The following is a 22309-nucleotide window of genomic DNA, read 5'->3' as shown; positions in this document are numbered from 1 at the left end:
AACATCTTACTGCTGCCCTTGCCTTAAAGGATGCGAGATTAAAGAGAGAACACTCAAGACTTTCACTTGCTCAGTGTTGTTTTACACTTGGCAATACTGCTCATTACTGACGCAGTGGTGGTCCCTCAGATACGTACCCTGGCCAGGTATCGGAAAGGTGTTTCTGTGGTGATGAAGGCATTGCCGCCCTCCTCCCCTCCGAACTGCACGTTGCCCAGGTGCAGCACGCTGGCGATGATGTTGAGCAGCTCCTGTGGAAGAGGGGCTCAGTGAGGTAGGGCTCCTACATGCACGCGACATTCCAACTTCGCTGCCTGTCCCTTACAATCCAGCTACTCCACCACTGATCTGATCCTACAGATGTCATTCAGAGCACCATACTGCGGATTGAAAGAATGACCCAAATCAGTCTGCTAAAGCTGCTCACTTTCATGCTTTCAAGCTACATGTAATAATCCACTGCTTGAACCCCGTATTCCTCCATTCTCATGTTCTTCTCTTCGAACAGACTAGATAGAGACATACCCACAGTTGGCCTAGAGCCTATTAATAAATTACACGTTACCACAGACAGATCACTTGCCAGGCTGCCTGTCTGCCTTGTATACCCTTACTGCATGGGTCTGCACTGATCTCATACAGAGACGCAGTGGCACAGCAGGCAGGGATCTGGGTCTAGAAACGTCACGCTGAATTCTCTGCTTTGCGTGCAGCCTGTGGCTTTCCACCTGCAAAGCCTTTGAAGCAGCAGCAAAACTTTCAAAGAGAGTTCAAACCTACACCTCGCACAGTACCAGATTTGTAACATTCATATGTGTAGTACTAAACCACATTTAGGAACAACGCTGTAAGACACGCCCCCCCTTCTTATGCTTGCACCAGGTCCATAGCGTGAAACACTCCGATCGGCAAGGCCAGTGAGCGGAGAGCACAGTGCGTCTCCAGGAGATGAGCCGTGACAAACGGGCACTCTCACCTCCACCTCGTCTTCACCGAAGCCGATGACGGACAGGGCCTTGCGCACCAGCTTCCAGTCGTTCTTGTCGTTGATGGAGCTCACCTTGGGACAGTTTCCCTGCGAAACACGATGCCACAGTAGCAAAGGTCAGTGGGCTTTAATCTTTATCCCTCTTCTCGGAGCTCATGGAGATGAATCACAGTAGGCTAGCAGCGAAAGCATAACATAACTCTTATTTAATTACTAGTTCTGTCACCTTATTAAGTGAAATAAAAATAAAATGTAAAATAAAATTGAGGGACAAAGTTGTAGAATTTTGAGGCGGAACAGTTCAATGAACCTATTAAAACCTGAATGAACTCTGTGACCATTTATCTTTATTTTAATTTAATTCAAAGCATAAGGTACCTTCTTCACATCAAGACTACTGCCTCCTCTCCTTCTGTGAGACGTTCCCATAACAAGCCTCTATTGTTTAAAGTAAAAACTCCCTACATGTCGGTCTTGAAGTCAGGAGAAACCAGGGTGAATCCGGCTGCGAAGTGAGACGCTGGCCTGGAAAATGGTGGGTTTAGTCCGTTTCTGAATTTCTGCTCTGGGCAGAGAGGGGGTGCAGCCCAGCCCGCACTGCACTGGAGCTCGGGAAGAGCCGCCCGCTCACAGAGCCTTAGAGAACAGCACAGGCCCCCTGGGAAAGGACAAACTGATGGACACCTAACCAGCCTCAGGTGGGCCTCATGCAGCTGAGCAGCGCAAGGACACAAGAAACCACCCTGGAATCATGGGAAGGCACAGACAGGTACACCAACTGTGCCAAAGTACAAAAAGACAAACTCCCGTGCAAAATGTAAAGGCACTACACGTGCCACGATATCTTTCCAAAAGGGCATGTCTCCACTCTCTCTGGGGGTACAACCGACAGGAAGAGTCGCAGGGTCCAGCTCTTCAATATCTCCATTGTTTTAAATAAACTTTCTTTCACGCATGTAAGAAAGGTGAAAAAACTTTAAATTCTGTTGAATTCCTGAGTGAAATCTTCAGCTGTTGCTATGATGTCAGGTCTTGGAATTCCAAGCCTCCATTGTACATGTCTGCAGGTGATTGCAGGCCTTATCAGTGAAGTGAGCCATAAGCTTCAGGCCCCAGGAGAGCAGTCCCATCGCCTCAGGGCTGGAAATACTGCCGGAGTAGACCAATGAGAGACCCGGCTGGAACTCGCACCGACTGACCAAGTTGAACAGGAAGATATAAAAATTCATACTCGGTCCCGTTTAGTAGCAAACCCCTCTTCTGTACAGGGCAGCCTTTTATGTCTCTAGGGTTGGAGTTTGGGTTCATATGGGAGCTGGGAAAAGTCCCAGATTAGAGATCAGCAAAGATTAGGCTGGTTACAGAATGGGTGATATCTTCTATCAACACATATCGATTCCGATTGTTTTCCAATAAGAGTTTCAACCAAAATGAATAAGTACGGCATAATGTCTTTTATTATTTCAAAGTAGGCCTCTTAAAAACAGACATGAGGCTTTGGATACAAGTTAAAACGTGGGCACGCTAAATATCTACAGCCTTCACAACAACTCTGTTGAGATCAATGGGATACTGGGCGGCTTGTTTACTGCCAGTTACTAGGCATTTCTGAGGCAAACCCACCATTAGGACTGCACATACTGTAAGAGCTCAGTCCAGGAAACTCCAGGTGGAATACAAGAAGATAACACAGACGAGAGGGGGCCATGTGGCCCATCCAGCTTGATTATGTCTCACAGCTGGTCAAAGAGAAGACCCGCACTGTGACCTAATGGCCAAGGGGCTGGCTTGCTGGGTTCTGAAGGAGGTGGCCAGGCCGAGCCTCACCTTGACCAGGTACTGGTACTGCTGGGCGTTCCTCTCCAGGCCCAGCCGGCGCAGCAGGTCCTCCTCCCCCCCCTCGATCAGCTGGTAGAAGATGTGGAAGTTCCGCTCGCCATGATTCTGGTGGACCACCCGGGACTTCTCCAGCAGGTAGTTCAGGATGTGCCCCCCCACCGGAGCCCCCTGCGGGGAAACACACAGACAGACGTGTAGGCGAGGGCGGCGTCATCCAGCGGGGAGAAGGGGAACGGGAGGGGAGAGAAAGAGGTACCTTGAAATCAAACTGAATATCCATATATTTTCCAAATCTGCTGGAGTTGTCATTCCGAAGGGTTTTGGCATTTCCAAATGCCTGTAAAAAAAAAGAGAGGAGACATTTAGCAAAATGTTAAACACGCATCTCTCTCCATGAATGGTGCCTATTTATCTCACTTTGAATGATCTGCCTGGTTAGTATATCTGGGCCTCATATGTGAGCTTCCCAAAACCGAAGCACATTAACCACCTGGAGAACCAGCTGTTTCCTTTTCAGTTTTACTGGAGCCAAAAACACACAGGAAGCAGACAGTAGACAAGCAGGACAGACACCCCAAACCACACCAGGCAGGCTGATGACCAAGCCGAGACCAAACAGCTGAGAGGCCAGAAGCAAATCTGCAGGTGGTTATTATATATTTTTACGTTTAAACGATTCCTTTGTTCTTTTTGGCAGAATAGTAAAAAAAAATACTCTGTGAAGGAAGTCTGAGTGGACGGTCAGCTTTCTTTGCCACTTGGTACATCTTTAACCCAAGTTGCAGGCTCTGCAGGAGCAAAGTCTGCACCGGAACCACCTCTGGGAGACTCAAGGCCAGTCGGGGGTCACTCACCTCCAGGACGGGGTTGGACTGCAGCAGCCTGTCCTTCACCATCTCCACCTTGTCGCTGGCGGGGCAGGTGAGCGCGTAGTACTGCAGGATCTTCTTGGACGCCTCCGTCTTGCCTGCCCCGCTCTCGCCCGAGATCAGGATGCACTGGTCCCGGCGCTCCGTCCGCATGGCGCGGTACGCGTTGTCGGACACGGCGTAGCTGTGTGGAGAAAGCCGAGGGTTGCGGCGGTACCGGCAGCTGGGTCTGGCAGGGTAACCCGATCTTCCACCGAACCTTGATCTTCCAGATCTTCCACCTTCCACCACAGGCACAGGTCCATAGCCACAGAGCCACTGGGCCAGAGCGGTGGCTCTGTGACTAAGGATCTACGCCTGTGGCTGGAAGGCTGCTGGTTCAAATCCTGCAGCCGGCAGAGGAATCCTACTCTGTTGGGCCCCCGAGCAAGGCCCTTAACCCCAGGTATAAATGGCTGACCCTGCGCTCTGACCCCAAGCTTCTCTCTCCCTATCTGTTTGTCTCATGGAGAGCAAGCTGGGGTATGTGAAAAGACAAAATCCCAATGCAAGAACTTGTATAGGGCTAATAAAGTGATCTTAACTTAAACAGCACCCCTGCTGGGCACTTTGTGCTTGCAGCGCTGTCTGTCAGCCCCAGTGTGCAAAGCGCTGAATGACATACTGCTCGCATTGGCCCTCCACTGGTGCACAGATCACACAGCGAATATGCAGGGACCCCCAACGTATATCCAGCCTGGTACCCAGGTGGCTGTGTCACACCGATTGCTGCCAGAAGGTGGGTCAGATGCATCTCCCAAGACCACAAGATATTCTTGCATGGTGAAATTTATAGAGACTCTCCCTCCCTGAACCCCCCCACAATCCTCAGCCTAAGCACATGGCTCTTTTTGACAGAAAACATGGGGGACAGCGAGAGGAAACTGCTCAGGATTTCTCGCTCATCGCAGCATAATGCGCTCCTTGTTCGCAGGGAATCTTGGTCTCCTAGCAACCGTTCAAACAGCAGACAAACACGGCAGAGAGGTGCGGCACAGTGGGCAGGAAGGAGTCAGCCTGGCCAGGAGCCTCTCTCGCCCTCTGCCTGCCGTGCCTGAGAAGTCCCTCCTGCTACCCGCCCCCCCGAGACAGTGTCCCAGCCCAGCACTGCTGCCCGCTGAACTCCGGGGGCACAACAGGTACATGTACAGATGAATCCCCCCCATTGAAGAGTAGCAAAAGAAACAATGTTCACAATGCCACCTGAAAGAGGTTCAACAGCTGGAATGTTATTTCTTCTTGTCAGCGCGGAATTAACCTTTACGAGTGGCTCTGCAATGCCCTGCTTGCACTCCCACAGACGCACAATGTTCTCCATCTGCGATGCCGTGTTTCAGCCGACAGCGCTCAGCTAGACTGACATCACAGTGCAAGTGCTGCATCTCCGATATCTCGCCCGAGCTGGGGAATGGGGTGGACACTCACATGTGAGGCGAGACTTCATAGAAGTTGACCCCTCGGTATCTCTCCATGTGCTGCTTGGTGTAGATCTCCAGGTCCTTGTACGGGTTCACCGACACCAGAACCGACCCGATGTACGTCTGTGAAAATACAGTGCGGTAATTAGATCAGAATGATTGACATGCACAGCAGTGACTCAAAAATCTAGTCAGATATTTTGCTCTATGACTTCTACACTTGTAGTATGCATCAACATTTGGGTTGAGCTTGTGTGCTAGGCACAAGCTTCCTTCTGCTGTGTTTGTGCCGTCTCGAGTTTGTGCTTGGTGTTGACACGCAGGTTGCCTTACATAGATGAGGTTCTCCTTGAATCTCTTGCGCAGGTTCTCGATGAAGGCCGCCTCGCTGGTGTAGTTCTCCAGGAGGACGAAGTCCTGGACGCCCACGCGGTCCCGTGCGGTCAGAGCGCTCTCCATCATGACCCGCACACCGTCACTCCCCACCGCCTGCACGGAGGGACAGAGCAGCAGGAGGTTAAAAAAAATCGATACATCTGTAGGGGTGAAACCACAAAACAAAAAAAGGAGGTCCGCTATATCAAAAAAAAGTATGGAACTAGAAAAAAGCATGTTGCAGTTATTTATTGCACAGTGTGTAGAGTTCACAAACGTCCCTGTATTGTCAGAGCATCCTGTTCAGAACCTGTGTGGACGCGCAGCAAATATCTGTCAGCCACCCCACACTGTGCAGGACAAGCGCCCAGACAAGGGGCACAGGTGAGGCTGGTACTCTGTGCCAGGGCCACAGAGACATCCCCCTCAGTCCATAACACAGCAAACCTCTGCAAAGACACTGGAAAACTCTCCCTGCCCTACCCCACCAGCCCCCCGGAAAACCAGAGCCGACCTCATCATCTTCCAAGCTTCTAGCTGCAATTAATCCATTTTCTAGGATGGTAGTTTGCGTTCTGCGCATCAGATCGCGGAACCCACTAAGATCCATGCCGGACGGGTGTCGCTGTCTCCCTGCGCACAGCAGCAAGCTGGAGTCTGGGGCTCTCAGCTCAGCGAGGAGCGGGGAATTGGAGGAGGGATCGAACGCCCTGGGTTATACAGTGCAGCTGGAGCTGCTGTTGTTGTTGTTATTGACATGGGACTCTCTGGCTCCCAGGAAAGGGGGGGGAGAGGGCGCCCCCTAGGGACAAGAGACTCATAATTGAAGAAACAAGCTGGCTCAGCAGCTGGAGACTTAACCCTTGATCGACCGGGAGAGCGACTGCTGCAGCTGTGCTTGTCCCTCTCGGGCACCAGTAACTCTCCCTCCCTCGCCTGCTCCCGTGTGCAGCAATGGCCTGTTTTAACACAGGAAATGGTGCAATTGCTTTTTTTGATGGTATTTTTTTATATTACTGAAAAGCTGCGAAATGCCTCGCAAACAAATTAAACGTTTGGCCCTTCTTTAAGTCATGTCCCTTTTAACGGTTAGTCCTGTGCCTTCCTGAAGTCCTGAAGCGGGTGCTGCTGGCTGGCGTCAACATGCCACCTGCTTCCCCCCCGGCCTGTCCGGCTCCAGGGTGGCAGAGGGGTGATAACTGGTCTTCAGGGAGGCCCAGTTCCTTCCCCTTCCTCACTAAGCTGACAGATTCCTCACTCACTCCACTGTCAGTTAATTAGGCCTCGAAGGAGTAGGCGCCCCCAGCACACACGCGAGAGAGAGTTGAGAGTGTCTGAGCACACAGCAGCACCTGCGACCGTTGGCGCAGGGCAAACACACCGGGCTCGGTCACATGACTGCCAGCTGAACACCACCCTCCCCGCACGCAGGGCAGAGGGCGAGAGAGAGAAATCTCTCCAATCGATCAGCTCACTCACTATACTCAACCAGTCCTAACCCTCTCCTCCTCCTCCTCCTCCTTCTCCCAGGGCTTGCTTGCCTAGAGAGATAACAGGTGGGCAAACTTCACACTCATCCACAGTCAGCAGACTGCTCCTGAGCTCTTCATAAAAGACAGAACGATAGAAAGAAAAGTTGTTGCTTGGCACCTTCAGGACTTTAATAAACCATGATCAGGCTTCTTGCACTCCTCTAAGAGGCGGTCAGACATTTTCTCCCTCCTCCTGGTGTAAAAGGTCGTGCCCTTGTCATTTCTCCCGGGTGGCACTTAGGGTTGTCCTGTACTGCAAACACAGTCTTGATTCAAGTTCTAACAGTGCTGAGCATATACAGGCCCTACTGTATTGCTCGGAGCGCGTGTGCATTGTTTGGTGCTGTCTTGCCCTGCCCGAGGGGCAAAACTTCACAACCAGCAACAGGCAAAACTTCTCTGCGCTCTGGGTCCTGAACAGAAAAAAAAGAAATGACGACTCTTCCAGCTTTCTTCAGGAACAGCACTGCTGTAAAAGCTGAACATGGTTAACAAAGCTGTTTACAGTGGGGCTTGGTGAGCTGAGCTCAGGCACCTCAGGACACACAATGACCAGCCAGGCTTGAACGCCTTTTCCTGCACAACAAAAATCACAACTGGTTAACTTGACTGTTAAAGCACAAGTTCAAGGTAAGCATCTAGTGACAGAGAAGAAAAGGGAAAAGCAGATAATTTTCCTACTTACATCATTTTGCAAATGAGAGAGACTGAAGCCTTGCAGTGTGGCAAAACGCCTGGAGTGTGATTTTTGTGATCTCACTTTCTTTCTTCTCACTCTCCTCTCGCACACAGCACCCAGCCCCCCCCGCCGTGCCAGAGGAAAGCAAGAGGGACACGCACTTGTTCTTGCTAAATCCTTTCTGCTGCTCCACAAATCCGTGTGGAAACGGGACCCGTGCCGGCTGGGTCCGAGCCAGAGCACTGGCACAGATCATTTTCACTCCACGGCACCAGGGGGCGACACCGAGCCCGCTGTAAGCCCAAGATGCACTCTGAGAGAAGGGCCGTCATCATCATCATCATCATCATCATAATTCCTTACACTTATATAGTGCTTTTCTGGACACTCCACTGAAAGCGCTTTACAGGTAATGGGGATCCCCTCCACCTCCACCAGTGTGCAGCTGCATGATGCAACGGCAGCCATAGTGCGCCAGAACGCTCACTTTGAAAAATCCCTAATCAAACAGGCAGGAAAAAGTATTTCAGATCCTTCCCACATCCTCAACTCTGAATCTCAACTTCTTCCTCCTGGGAAACATTTTAGGGTTCCCAAATGTAAGTCAAGCAGGTACAACCATTCCTGTGTTCCACTCTCCATTAAAGCTGTGAACGCAAATGTCAAGGATAAACTCAATTTTGACTCTTACAACCCACTCAAGTTCAACATGTTTTGTGATGTGTTATAAATGTTACATGTTGTTATGTGTTATACCGTCCACGTGCAATCGAATGATCCGCAATGTTTTTATTTTTTGTAATAGTATAATGTGCAATGTTTGTCTTTTTTTTTTGCATTCTACTTAAATGTGCATTCTATTTAAATGAGTGCTGGGTATCCATAGATGGGGATTACTAGGAGGCCATGATTTTAAGGGCCAATGGGAAATTTGGCCAGGACGCCGGGTCATGACTATCAACAGCGCGATAAGGAGCCACGCAGAAACAGACCTACTACAAGTTATTAAGGAGGCACCTGCTGACAAAATGTACTTCTACAAATTAATAACCAGTCAACTGTCTGAAAGAAGTGTGCTGGACACACCGCAGGATTGCTGTGGATTGGACAGAAAGGTGCGGCTGTGCCCGACCTTTGACCTCTGCATTCCAACCCGAAGCCTCGCTCCGCACCCCCGGCGCTTCGACACCTCACTCGAGCTCGGCTCCTTCCCCACAGCAGCCCACCTCCTGAGAGAACAATGGTGCTGCTCCAGCGGCGGACTGGGGGGCCGGCTTCCCCGGGGGGCCATTAGGGCTCGGCACACCCCCCCTTCCCACATGCGGCTAATGGCTTCTGCAGCCGGGGAGGACACAACAGTGGCTGCGGGCCAGGCCGCTCCGCAGGCCAGCGATATCGGAGCGGGATCGGGGGCGCCACGCCCAGCCGGGAGAAATGAGTCAACGCAGAGAGGTTCCTCTGCTTGTTTTCCCTGTTCCCTTCTCGGGCCGGCCAGGAGCCCTGCCAACACCGCAACGTCACTTTTTCCAGAGACGACCGCGGACAAGCACTCGGGCTCCGCGCTCTCTCCCACGGATGGGCCGAGCTCCAAGACCCTCTTCACAGGGAACCCCCCCCCAGCTCCTGTCGCTCCTGGATGAGCCCTCCAGGAGACCAGTATTGTCGCAGAGGCTCTGAGAGGTCAGCAGAGGGACAAGCCGGGGGGGGTAAGATGTTCAACAGTGGACAGATGCGCTGCTGTTGTGCCGATGGCAGGCTTGGTGCCGGTGAGAAAGCGGCGCTCCACCTGCTGGGAGAGGGATGGGGCTGGCGCTCGTGCTAGAGCAGGCAAACCCAAACAGTAACGCAGGCAGGCGAGATCAGCAAATTTTTTTAGCATGTCAAACAGCCATGGGGCCAAAGCTTGTTATCCTCCTGAGCGCCAGCAAGTTTCTCACACAGACGGGGTTCGCAGCCTCTCCGCCTCTGCAAGGGGTCTTGGGAAACTATTCCATACAGTCAGTTTATGAGAAGGTCAAGATCTGGCAAGAGATGCGCTCGGGTCCTGCTCAATAAACAGAATGTGGGTTTGACTCGCTTCCACTGTCATTTACCAAAACTAAAAAGCACCTCCATTCCGTCCGGTAATGCGTCTTCTTGAACCTTCAAGGGAGCCCACAGGTGTGTGCTCTGTTCCTGATGTGGCTTAACGAGGACACGACACCGGGTCTTTTATGTAGGGGCTGGATCCATGTCATCGCCTAAGACCTCTGTATTTTCCCCCCAAAGGTTCATTTTCTAATTTTCTACCACCCATATGAAGCCCCACAGTCTGAAAACTCTCCTAAACACTTGAAAAATATATCAGGACGTCCTCTGAAGCAAAATTCATAAAGCATCACAGTAAAAAAAAGCATACAATCCGAGCTGAAATTCAGTTTTGTCGATTTGTGCTTCATGCTTCAACACCGTTTCATGACACTGACACACTGATTCAGCCCTTCCTCTGATTCAGTTTCTAGTTTCTCTCCAGAGCTGAGAAGTCAGGCACCCTGACCCCATCCTGACCCCCCTCAGCTGCTCCTGAGGGTCTCGTTTCTCGGGGTCACCCTTACAGCCAGCACACCACCCCTCAGCCCAGACAGCCACACAGCAGTGCCAACATGTCCTGCAGCCGCTGGGCACAAGGGAGCTTGGGAAACGAGAAAGCCAAGGCACGGGTTCGACTCCGAAGTGTGAAACTGTGAAAGGGGGAGCAGTGTGGGGAAACCGCGGTGCAGGTGGTCTCTGTTCGACCTGAATTAAACCCCCAACCAGCTGCAATGGCAACACAACACAGGCCAGTCATGATGTGGATTTCAAAGTGTGTCTGACTGACTTGTGTAACCCGAAGCCAAAATATTTCTGAAGCGTTACAAATGGGACATTAGCAACAAAAAAAAAAACTCCCAAAAATGCAATGAAATCTCAAAAATGTGCTAATCCCCCACCCCCAGCCCTGGGATCAGCACCAGCTCCGCACTCTGCTTGTGCAGCTCAGAGTGTCGACACCCGGAGACGAGCCTCCTGAGCCAACACCAGCCTTCCACACATTTTCACCTACGGCGCTGCTGTTTTCACATAACTGCTAATCGGCCCCCTGTCTCGCAGGCTGCCTGAAGGCTCTCTGCTAAACAGGTTGGACAACGGAGAACATCAGTGTTTACGGAAAGACTGGTGTGTCCGGAACAGGCTCTGTCGTGCCAAAGAGTCCGATTCCCTGGGATACTTCAGGAAGCAGCTGACATCACCCGATCTGACAAAAGGGGACAGCTTCTTGTTTGTACTAGGAGTTCTCATGTTTCAGCCTCGCACCTGTATCTGGTCTTAAAAGACCACAACACAATCAGAGCCAGGGTACCGACAGAAATCTTTATGTTTCCTGCATCCGCGACTCATACCCTGCCCTCCTCTGTGCTCTATAAGGCATCAGATTTCCTGCTACCAAACTTCAGACAGACCTCGTACTTGTCCAGCAGTGTGTCAGCAGTACTGCCAGGGCAGTGCCCAACGCGGAAGAACATGCTCGTCACGTCCATGCAAGAACTGAAGGGCATGGGCAGGATGGGTGAGACAACACTATATGTCCTTGGCAACGCCAACTCACACCATCATTCACCAACACTAGCACGTGTGGTCAGACACAGGTGCTATATAACATTTTCTGCTACTAAACATCTCCTGTTGGCATGGGAGCTCAAAACCTGGGGATGAAAGAGCTCAGTGAGCCACCAAGCACGTCAGCTATGCCAACACGTTACTCTGGGCGCCCTGTGCCAAAAGACCGCACCGCTGGAGCTGCACGGAGAGGGAAGGACAGACACTCACGAGCTCGCAGCCACAGACGGTAGAGTGCGCTTTCTACCTGGCCGGCACAGCAAAATCAGGAGACCGTTAGGATTAAGCAGAACGTGGATCTCAGTAAATAGAGTTACTGAGTTGCCCCAAAAGCCAGGATAATCCAGCAAGCATAGAATGGAGCAACACAAACACATCAGACTTGTGCATTGGATTTGTACAGGGCCTAATGCTGATGATCATGTATAAGGTTCATTTCTAGGCCATACCTCGGGAAAACTGGGCAATTCACAAACAGAGATGACAAGCATGCAGCCTAGACCCAAAGGACCCTATAGGTTTCGGATCCCTAGTGTGACCCTGAAGGGGAGAGAAGCACAGCAGCCAACTGGTCAACGATCAGCGTCTGCAGCAGCAAGCAGAGGAGGAGACTTTAGACGCTGCCCTCTGTGGAGCCCGTAGGAGAGATGGCACGTCTCTCACTGACACCGCTGCACGTCCACAAGCACATTCTGGCCAAGCCAAGCCCACCTACGCCCAGCGCTGCCCAGTCACTGGTGCAAAGACACCTGGGGGAACTGTGGTCTCAAGCAGTGATTCACACAGTTCAGGCTTGGTCAATATGGTTCAGCCTGGCTTCATAGGGAACACTTTTGCTGGTGAAGATCTACTGTAAATACATACACTACTCATACAATTTCAGACAATGAAGGAGAAGAAATCCCTAGACTTGTATTGTGCTTTGCACCCCAAAGTATCCCACAACACTTTAGAAGGGAACCCACTTCAACCCCATAGGGGTGACAAACAGCAGCCCCAGTGCGCAGATCAGGGGGAGGCGTGAGACCTGCTTCACTGAATTAAAGGGAAACTTCAGGTAGTTCAGTGTAAGCAAGACTAACTGAAGTCTTAACACCCACTAGTCTTGGTGACAGTAAACAGTTCCATGCGGTTTTTAATGACCAAGAAGTCAGGAACTCAGGAGCTCACCATCTCCTCTGAGGAACGGTACCTCCTCCTGTATCCCTTCCCCAGTCACTTTCCTGAGACACTGCTTAGATCCAGAAGCGAGAGCAACCCCTACTGGGCCACCAGGTAAGAGCACACACATATGGACGGTAGATCAAGTCACCAGGTCATTTAGTCTAAACTCTGTGTGCATTTGTGAACATTCAGTCTCACACTTCTGAATTTCCCCTAGTGTTCCTGAGAAAAGCTCACGATCTTGTAGGTGTTTACTGCAAAATCCTCAAAACAAGGTATTCGCATTGCTGAGAACACATCCACTATTATGATCAAATGGGGCGGAGCAGTGGCTCTACAGCTAAGGATCTGCGCCTGTGGCTGGAAGGTTGCTGGTTCAAATCCCGCAGCCAGCATAGGAATCCTACTCCGTTGGGCCCCTGAGCAAGGCCCTTCACTCCAACTGCTCCAGGGGCGCCGTACAATGGCAGACCCTGCGCTCTGACCCCCAGCTTCTCTCCCTGGCTGTGTGTCTCATGGAGAGCAAGCTGGGGTATGTGAAAAGATAATTCCTAATGCAAGAAATTGTAAAGGGTTAATAAAGTGATATTATTATTATTGCTTTTGCTTAGGAGCCCAGGGCAACTAACTAAAATATAAAAAAACGTACAAGCATGCATTATGCAGGGACAGTACATGATGCAGGTGCTGCACTAAAGCAAAGAAATAATAACTATAACATATTCCATGTGTACAGTAAGCCAAGCCAGTGCAAGCAGCAAAATACATTACTAACTGGAGAATTCCACTGTAATAGTTAATGCGTAACTCCTAACTCTCAGGAATAGGTTCCTGAAGCTAACCACATGCCTGGGCGATTTTGGGACTGATTAGCTATTAGAAAAGTCATGTGACCTAATTAAATGACCTCCACTTGTTTGCAAATCGTCCTTAAACAGCATGGCCCCACCCCACACAACTCTGTATGTTCTTTAACATCCCAAATAAGGGGAAAAAACTCCTTATCCGCTCCATCTCACGAGCCACATCTGTGCAGCTGAGCCCTGCGAGGGAAGCCGACACGCTCGGCCATCAGCCACCCCCGACTCTGCTTCCCCTTCAGATCCTGACAGACTCCCTGGACCCCCCCAGGGGCCCGCTGACACACAGCGCCACTGCCAGGCCTTCGCCTGCGTCTCTTCCCCCGTGAGCAGGAGAGAGACGAACAGCCCCTGCCCCGTTCCTCCTGCTCGCCAGCGCCCTGCACCCGCCAGGCACAGAAACTCCTTTCCCCTCGTTCTACACAGCAGCTGCCATTCCTCCGGTTGTCCCACTAAAATCCCCCCCGGTCTCCCGCTGCAGAACGCTACACGACGCTGCCAGTAATCCAGATGCAGACGCTTCGCCAGTGTTGTCCAGGTTGGAAAGGCTTACCATGGCTCTGTACTTCATTATGGGTCAGGTTCTGCTTCGCTGTGGAGGTTACTGAGGAGAGGAGCACCGTCCGTGCACCAGCCTTGCTCACAGTGTTTGCTTTTAGATCACCATGTATGCGAGGGCTCGAGTTTCCCTCCCTTCACTCGGCGGCGTCTCTCCCTCTCTCTCTCTCCCTCCCTCTCCACAGCTCCGTCCCTGTCAGTCAGGGCTGGGCTTGGCCCACAGGAGCCGTCACGGCGACCCAGGGACGAAACCCTGTCCACCTCCCCTCCTCTCCCGGGCCTGAGCTCAGGGTACAGCCAAGAACCTCATGCACTTCTCCGAACACAAGAGGCAGACAAAGACATTTCTCCCATCTAAACGCAGGAAACACAAACAGCCGCTCCACGAGCCCCCCCTAAGTGCAAACATCTGGATGAAAAGCTCCCTTGAAAAAAAAAAAGAAGGAAAGAAAGGAGCAGAAGGAGCAGCTCCTGGCCCCGGGAAGCCTGACTAATGAAGGAGAGAGAGGGCTGAGGAATACGAAAGGTCTGGAAAAAGTTGGTCCTCAGCCCGTGACTATTAAAAACAACCAGCATCGAAAAAGAAAATCATATGATCAGGGCCAAGCAGTCTCTCTCTCTCTTTTTCCATGAGTTTTGCAAGCTGAGGCACATTTGAAGTAAACTCCTGTCAGAGCAATGCGATTCAATCGTGATGAATGCCACCCCTCTCCTGCTCCCTCTCCTTCTCTCTCTCTCTCTCTCCTGGCCTCAGCCGCAGCTCAGAAGCTCCTGCGAGGAGGAGCAGTAGCAGCAGCAGATCACACCCTCGGAGGGGCAAATTTTAGCCGAGATCAAGCGGCGCTGCCCTCTCCAGCCCCACGAACAAACCAGCTTTTAAAACTCCTTTGGAGACTAATGGTCCATAGCCTGACCTCGCACAACAAACGGTTCCCCGGATGTTTAAACCAAGCGTTCATCAGTGCAACTTCACCGCACACAGGAGCGCCAGCACCCGCGCATCACTGCAGCTGTGATCACCTGCCTTCAGCTCTGCTGGGCTGGTCTGACTGTCAGACTCTGGGCTCCCAGAAAGAGTCTCTCCTCCCAGCTCTGCCGAGGCAGTTGCACCACAGGAGGACAAGAAGCGGTTTCAAACGCAGCCAACGCAAACTGCAGGAAGTGCAGCAGCAGCAAGACGAGGCTGTGGGAGACCCTGAGATCGCCCTTGACCGAGCCTCATGCAGGAAGGCTAATCTGGCAAGGAGCTCAACTCTTAGAGAGCCAAAGATGTCAGACCGAGGAAGCAAACTGAGTGCTGGAGACCACACTGGATTAGTCGCAGCTCTCTCCTGAGACAAACCCTGCTGCCCCTGCACTCTGAGCCCGATCAGTCACCTTTGGCTTCATGGAAGAATATCACCCTGCCTGCAGGATCCTACCAACAGTGTCGGCTTTCAATAAGTCACCACCATTCCATTTGCATTAAAATCTCTGAGGTTTTATAACATATTAACGACAATATAATCAATCTGCAAAGCCTTATATACAGATATACGAATTGCTCTTTTGGAGCTAAAAATTCAGTTCTTGCCTCAAAACTTTCATCTAGCACCGCCTGTCCTTAAACCTGTACACCAGGGGTCGGCAAACGTTTTAGAGCAAGGGCCACTAAAAACCTTTTACTAACCTCGAAGGACCATCTGAGTGAAATCCTCTATCTAGCCGATAAACTCAGCGACTGGAATAGGCCGCGTTTCTCCGGGCACATCTCCTCTGCGACCTCTTGCGCACACTGCTGAATAAACTCACCGTCCGCAAACGATTTGTTAGCTGCTGCTAGAAGCTGTGATACTTGATAACTAGCTCGGGTAGCCACAACATTTTCTTCGAATTTTCTCTTGAACGGGTTTTGCTGTGCCCCTGAAGCGACTTTGTCCAACTGTTCTAATTTTTTCCCTGGGTTTCCCAAAAACGTAGCCTGATGTTTTGTCTCGTAATGCCTTTTTATGCTGTATTCCTTAATTACGGCCATTGTTTCCCCGATAGATAAAACACATTAGCTTTTCTTTCCAAGGGACACAAAAGTACTCCTTTTGACATTTAATTTTCAACCCTCTGCATCGATCTTTCTTTTTCCCCCCCGACATGGCAGGAATAACTTACAGTTAGCCTCTTGTCAGTTATAACTTTTAGAACCGTTTGAAATCATGACCTGCTTTCACAAGACAGAGTACAAGAGACCTCATTTGCATGACTGAGCCAATCACAGTAGGCATCAAACACCCAAATGAATTTGCGGTAGGAATCAGTTGCAGCACAGGCATATGTAACCTAGGCTAAAGCCAACGTCTCATGGGCTAAAAGTAAAATAGGTGTTGTTCTGCAATTGACCGTTAGTGCTGAGAGACAGCAGCAGAGCTCACAACTAGAGCCCACCGGCGGAAGATTTTCAATCTCTGATGCAAAAAGTAACCCTCGAGATTCAAACAGTAGTGAGCTGCAGAACACTCAAAAGCGGGCCATAGTTTGCCAACCCCTGCTGTACACATACAGCAAGGTCACCACTACCTAGCTCCCCCTGCTGGTGACATATTGGCACTGCAGGTGAAAAGGCATTAAGATTCCATTAATAAAAGTTATATTTTTCAACTAACAAATGAGGAAATTAGGTAAACAGAATCATTGCTCTTGAAATATATTGAAAGAGTATTTTTTTTCAAAGCTTTGAAATAGAAACCATTCAACTACAGTCTAAGCTTTGCTCCCAGTCACACTTGAGAATTACACAGTTGGGTGATTTCAATACAGCTAAGGTTTTACACTCCTTAAAAATCCTGCATTCTGTCTTTTTAATTACAGCAAATCTGCACACAAAGACAAGCACTTGGCTTTCAAATGCTCTCTGGGGAAGAGGACAGTGGTTACTGTGTGATCAGGCACCGTGGGTGCGAGGACAGGTGCTGACCGGCGCTATCGGTCAACAAAACAATATCACAATAATTGCTGCTTTCAAAAAACTGACTTTGAAAATGCTGTATGTTTTCTGACTTCTAAAGGCACAGAGCAGACTCTTCCCGTGTTAAATAAAAAATGGAAAATGGGCAGAATTTGTCAACCAGTGCTAGAAACTGAGCAGCAGAATCCCAAATATTGATAAAAGACATCCAAATCAGGAAGAGAAGAGTAATCCTAGGACAGCCAATCCCTTCGGCACGTGCAGACTCGAACAGAGCAGAGCAGGCAGACATCGCCTGGGGAGAGCCCCATCCCCTGGGCCCCAGTGCGAGGTGAGAGGTCAAGTGGCACAGGGGTATCAAAGACATCCACATGCCAAGAACCACTCAAGGTACTGTCAGACCATGCCGGTCTGGTGTAGGGGAATGCTAACAATGCTTGTTGGGCATGCATATGATTAAAAAAAGCAGCGATAGTTCTTAGACCCTATTTTTTCCACAGGAACAGCTGCTGAAGAGCCCAGCCCCACCCAGCTTCACAGTGGGAAGGAGGAGGGGGGGGGTTAGGGGAGGGGCTGGGCTGCAGTCAGACAGCCCCCTGCTCTCCGGGCCAATATCAGCACAGAGCCGGCCTGCAGGAATGTGAGTAATGTTTTCCACAGCCCCCCCATCTCCTCCCTGGGAACATTACTAAAGCAGCCAGAGGGAGGCTGGGAAAATCGACCACACCGCTACCAGCTTCCAGCCTGATCCCGGCAGATTCTCGGGACCTGGTCAGGGAACCCCAACACCCTTGGAGGGACACCCCTCAGCACGTGGCACTGGTTGACCAGTAGGTGGGGCTCTCCCCACAGGGCCAGAATTTCAAACCCCAGTACGCTGAGGGGACACTGTGCTGTAGGAAAAGCCATCCTTTGGAAGAGATGTTAAACTGAGCTCCTGAAACTTGCTCATAACAATAGGGCTGTGAAGCCCCATATCGTGCCCGAATGCCACTCTGGGCTGTACAGTCTGGCCTCCCTCCAGTTCCCCCTTCATTCAACTGCTGACAGTTTCTCCTGCTCACCTGCTGTGCATCACCCATGTGACTGAAGCAGAGTCCCCTCCTGTACACACAGCGACCTGTGGTTCTATGGAATGAAAAACTATTTCATATGGAATGAAGAAACTGTATATAAATGCAATTAAAGGCTAGTGGAAAGAATGCCCGAGAAGAGAACAGAACAGAGCTGGAAGGGAGAGATTGAGTCTTCAAGCCAGAGGCAAGGGGACTGTCAAGCAGTACAGGTGAAGGAACCTCCTGATCCACATGAGGGCCAGAAACCCTGTGCTCCACACCAGCTTCCTCTCCACAGCACGCCGCAACACTCACAGTGGGCTCCCTCAAGCAGAAAGAGTACCTAAAAGAAAAAAAAGTCTACTTCTGGTTTAGGTTTTTTACAATTTTGAAGGGAGAATTCTGAATCTTCCGAAGCAGAAGCTTTCCAATTTTGGCAACAGCGCTGAGAGGCCTCAGATACTCGAATTATTGCCTTCCTGTCCCAGCAGTCTCCTCTCTGCAGGCCGGCTGCAGACCACAAGCGCTCCAGCCTTTCTGGAAATCCCCAATTAAAGACAGAAAATACAAGTGCACTGAGGCAGAGGAAGGGCCCCAGGGCTTGTCGTGCGTGGGAAATTAGAAATGGAAACTTTTTTTTTGCTTTGCTCTCTCTGCCCCCCTCGACCGGAGAGACCAGCATGAAGCGTTCGTCCCTGGGGAGCCCACTGGAGCCCACCCCCGACATCAGAGAGAAGACGAGATGGAAGAGGCTCAACACTAAAGACTAGAGAATGCACAAGTCTCAACGACCATCAGAAATGGAAAAGCTAAATGTTCTGTAGCTGACATTTGTTCCAATAAAAAGAAAATGACTGGAAGTTGAGCAAACAGTTGTGGAGTTTAGCCTAGGAGTGAAGACTGGTACAGAGCAGTGCAACCCATGCCCACAAACACACCTCCTGGAAGACACTGACAGACTCAGCCCAGTGAACTTCAGGCTCAATGGTGAAATACTGAGCAGACGACAGAACTGGAAATGAAGTTCACTGAGGACTCATACCTGGAGGCACATCTTTAAACAGAAGGCTATACTTGGCCCTGGAACAAGCTACCCAGACACGCAGTCATGCTTCAGGAAACAGACCGGTCTTTGGGTCACTCGGGGACTGGAGAGCCCAGCCAGCGCTCGTCTCGATCGGAGCCCATTTCTCACACTGTCTCATTAAGACGACAACTCGCTGGAAAAGGAGCAGAGGGCAGATAAGAGAGCTCCCTTGAGTTCCTCCAATCTCACTCTCCCTGCCCTTTTGCTCTCAGGCTGGTTTCCTCTCGAAGGGCACTTTCGCTGTGTCAGCATTTCTTTGCTCAGTTCATACAACTGCCTGGCAAACAAGGAGATCTTTTTAAACATACAGATGGATGTGCATTTCTGTTTCAACTGTAAAGCAAATATGCTTTCATTTATTGTTTAGAAAAAGTCTGAATTATTGTGCTCTTTGACCGTTGGTTTGGTTGAAGACCTGTGCCACCTCGCCACCGAGCCCGGCAACACTAGAGAGCTCACAGGAAGAGAGCTGCCCGGCCCACTCTCCAGGCATCTGCGGCTCCAGCCCAGGTCAGTGGGTTTGGGCCAGTGAGCCAGAGTGGGCGCTGAGCTCACTGAGCAAGTGGTCAGGTTTTCGCTGCAGAGGTGACCGTTGGTGAATTACAAAAGGAAAAAACTGAGCGAGTCCAAAACAAAAATATTTAAAACTCAAATGACAAAGAGCAGAAGAAAGAGAAATGGGAAATTAAGACAACAAGGCAGAGTCGCAGTCTCTCCCATGCTTCCCAAATCGCCACGTCTGCAGTGACGGGGCCGACAGATCCAGCCTGTCTGACACCTCTGGGCTGGGCTGCGTTATTTCAAACTCTCTTTCACACCATCGGTTCAGCTCCCTCGTCCTCACAGCCAGCTCTGGAGCTCTTCCGTCAGAGGTGCCGGCTGCTAAGCTGTTATTAACCTCTGGCTAACCAGCTACACTGAGCCAGAAGCGTCTTTAAATCATCATCTCAGCACGATTCGCCACACTCTGGCCACAATCCTGGATTCTCTAGTGCACGCTGTACTTTAAGAGCTTTATAGAGTAACAAAGGCAGGCTTGAGGTACATCCGACTGGAGTCAGACCAATACTAACATATTAAACAAAATGAGATGGTTTGGTACTACTGTATACACTTACTGGACAAAATACCAGAAACCCCAGTCCAGTGAACAGGTGCTGCCTGGCCGACTTGAGGTGCAGGAGACCGACGTCCACCCCCTTCCCTGGCCAGAACTCGGCCCAGAGCTCCATCCTGCTGACAACTGGAGGCATGAGTGTGATGTGCAGTTCAATCCCACAAACCACTGCACTCGTCACTGCCTCAGCCGTTCTGCTGTGAAGACGAGGGGGAGTGGGGCTGTGACCACCCGCTGCAGAACCCTGCTCCTGCTGCTCACACGGGCACACACCATAACTGATTAATCAATTAGGATTCCCAGTGTTTGGCTAGTGAGTGCACCTTACTCTACAATAGCACATTTAATTACTGCACGTTTAGGACTCCCTGTAACCTAATACACCTCCCTGATTTATGTTTTCCTTGTTTACTCGGATTATTGTGTTCCGACAGCTGTAACCACAGCAAGCTGCCTTGAACAAAAGTCTTCATCCTGCACAATAAAACCGGCCTGAAGCCGCGCCGAAGCCAGGGAGGAACTGGCCGGCCCAGCGTGACACGCTGCGGCCTTCACCCGCCATCCAGTGATCTCTGGCCAGCTGCACTGCCTGATCCCTGGCCTGTAATCGAGCCCGAGCCTGGGCCTGGGCCCTATTTATAACCACGCTGGCTGCAAGTGCGCGAGCCGCCGGGAGGGGAGGGGCTGTGGGTGGAGGCTGTGCCAGTCAGGAGGCCCTGCTCCCGGCCGCGGGCTGCTCCGCCGGGAGGGCATGTGTGGACGTGGCCTCATTCGGTCTCACAAAGGGAAGAGAAGAACTAAATATAGATGCCCACAGAGCAGCTCACTTTGTCAACCATCTGCAGACAAGCATGACAAACATCTCCCCCCCCACGTCCCACAGAAACCCCAAAGTTTCGGTGGTATCCTTCCTATATTCCATGCATTTCCTTCTCATCCGCTTTGGTTTCTGACTCGGTTCTGCTCGGCCCATCCAATGGCCAGGCTGGACCAGAAGGCCTCTGGAGATCCAGCAGAACCATTTAACCCAGAAGAACAGAGCGATCTCATGCCTGGACATCCAAGCAGGTGCTCCAGAGAAGCCATGGGCCTCAGGGAGTGAATCCCTGAATCCGACCTGTGGATTCAGGGAGCGAGGAGACGGCCGAGATGCAGCCAAAGTTCCGCATTTTTCTTTCCTTGCCTATAGTCCAGTCGGGGCGAAGGGGCGTCTATCAATTCAAGATTTATTTTCCCTAGGGGAAATTTGATTTACAGCACAGTCAGACACAACACAATGCCAAATACACATCATCAAAAGGGAAGAGAATACAGTAGTGTTACAGAAGAAAAGACACAAGAGACAAGGTAGTTACTTTGCATTGTTTAAGAGTGTAATAGCAGTGGGAAAGAAAGACTTCCTGAGTCTCTTGGTTTGGGAGATGGGAGAAGTATGAATTCGCAATGGAGGGGGTGAGACACACACTCCCTGATGCTTTTGGCTTTCTTAGTCACCCTCTGTTTGCAAAGGATGCTTAAGTGGATTTGATTATTCCTGATGATTTTGCCATTTATATTCACTAATTTACCAGGCTATTACAGTTACCGGTACTCATGTGTCCACACCAGCAAGTGATGCAGTATGTTGAGACACTTTCAATGAGTGATTTGTAGAAAAGTGTAAGGACAGTTTTATCTACCTTAAAGCAGCCGAGTTTTCTAAAAAAGAAGAGTCTCTGTCGGCCTTTTTTACAGACCGTGTCACAACATTTGTCCCATTTTAGGTGAGCAGTGTGTCTAGGCTGACAGGGCAGCTGCCTGAGGTGTTGGAATTACTGAAATACCCCCCAGAGAAAGTCACCCTCGACATCGCAAGACCAACCTGCTCCACGGTGAGCCAGACTCGCACTGATCTGCTTCCCCTGGAATGCCCAGTGATCAGCTTTGAAACATCTCCCCCTGAGAATGATCAACCTAACTCAATGACAAGACTTCTCTCAGATAAGAAAGAACTGATTAGCTTTTATGAGTGACAAAATCCCAAGTCCAGGTTCAGACCATCACACCACAACGCTGCACTTTTTGTTCTTTAGGATGCAGGAGGGCCTGAACACCACTGAACACTTTCAGCAGCACGTCACTCCATTTTGCCCGTCCAGCTCGCACGCCCCGCCCC

General features: G+C 50.7%; 1 protein-coding gene and 1 long non-coding RNA gene across 7 annotated transcripts in view; one reads left to right on the top strand and one right to left on the bottom strand.

Annotated features, from left to right (window-relative positions):
* The window catches only part of myo1cb (myosin Ic, paralog b), a 71008-nt gene that overhangs the window by 21791 nt on the left and 26908 nt on the right, over positions 1-22309 (bottom strand). For 4 of the 6 annotated variants that reach the window (XM_006641121.3, XM_015367904.2, XM_015367905.2 and 1 more), the window contains 7 exons: positions 5487-5642; positions 5161-5276; positions 3682-3880; positions 3084-3164; positions 2816-2995; positions 977-1075; positions 138-251 (listed from right to left, as the gene is read on the bottom strand). In XM_006641121.3, coding sequence (XP_006641184.3) covers positions 138-251; positions 977-1075; positions 2816-2995; positions 3084-3164; positions 3682-3880; positions 5161-5276; positions 5487-5642 — 945 coding nt within the window. Of the gene's footprint in view, positions 1-137; positions 252-976; positions 1076-2815; positions 2996-3083; positions 3165-3681; positions 3881-5160; positions 5277-5486; positions 5643-7745; positions 7765-13952; positions 14628-22309 lie in introns of those variants that run through there. The other 2 variants (XM_006641122.3, XM_015367906.2) reach the window with 2 other exon arrangements.
* Positions 5495-8405, top strand: LOC138225146 (uncharacterized). Its single transcript, XR_011183719.1, has 2 exons — positions 5495-5669; positions 7853-8405. It is a non-coding gene; the product is annotated as an uncharacterized lncRNA (long non-coding RNA).

This window comes from Lepisosteus oculatus, chromosome 26 (genome assembly GCF_040954835.1).
Source record: "Lepisosteus oculatus isolate fLepOcu1 chromosome 26, fLepOcu1.hap2, whole genome shotgun sequence".
Taxonomy (NCBI): domain Eukaryota; kingdom Metazoa; phylum Chordata; class Actinopteri; order Semionotiformes; family Lepisosteidae; genus Lepisosteus; species Lepisosteus oculatus.
This window is presented reverse-complemented; position numbering and strand designations above follow the sequence as displayed.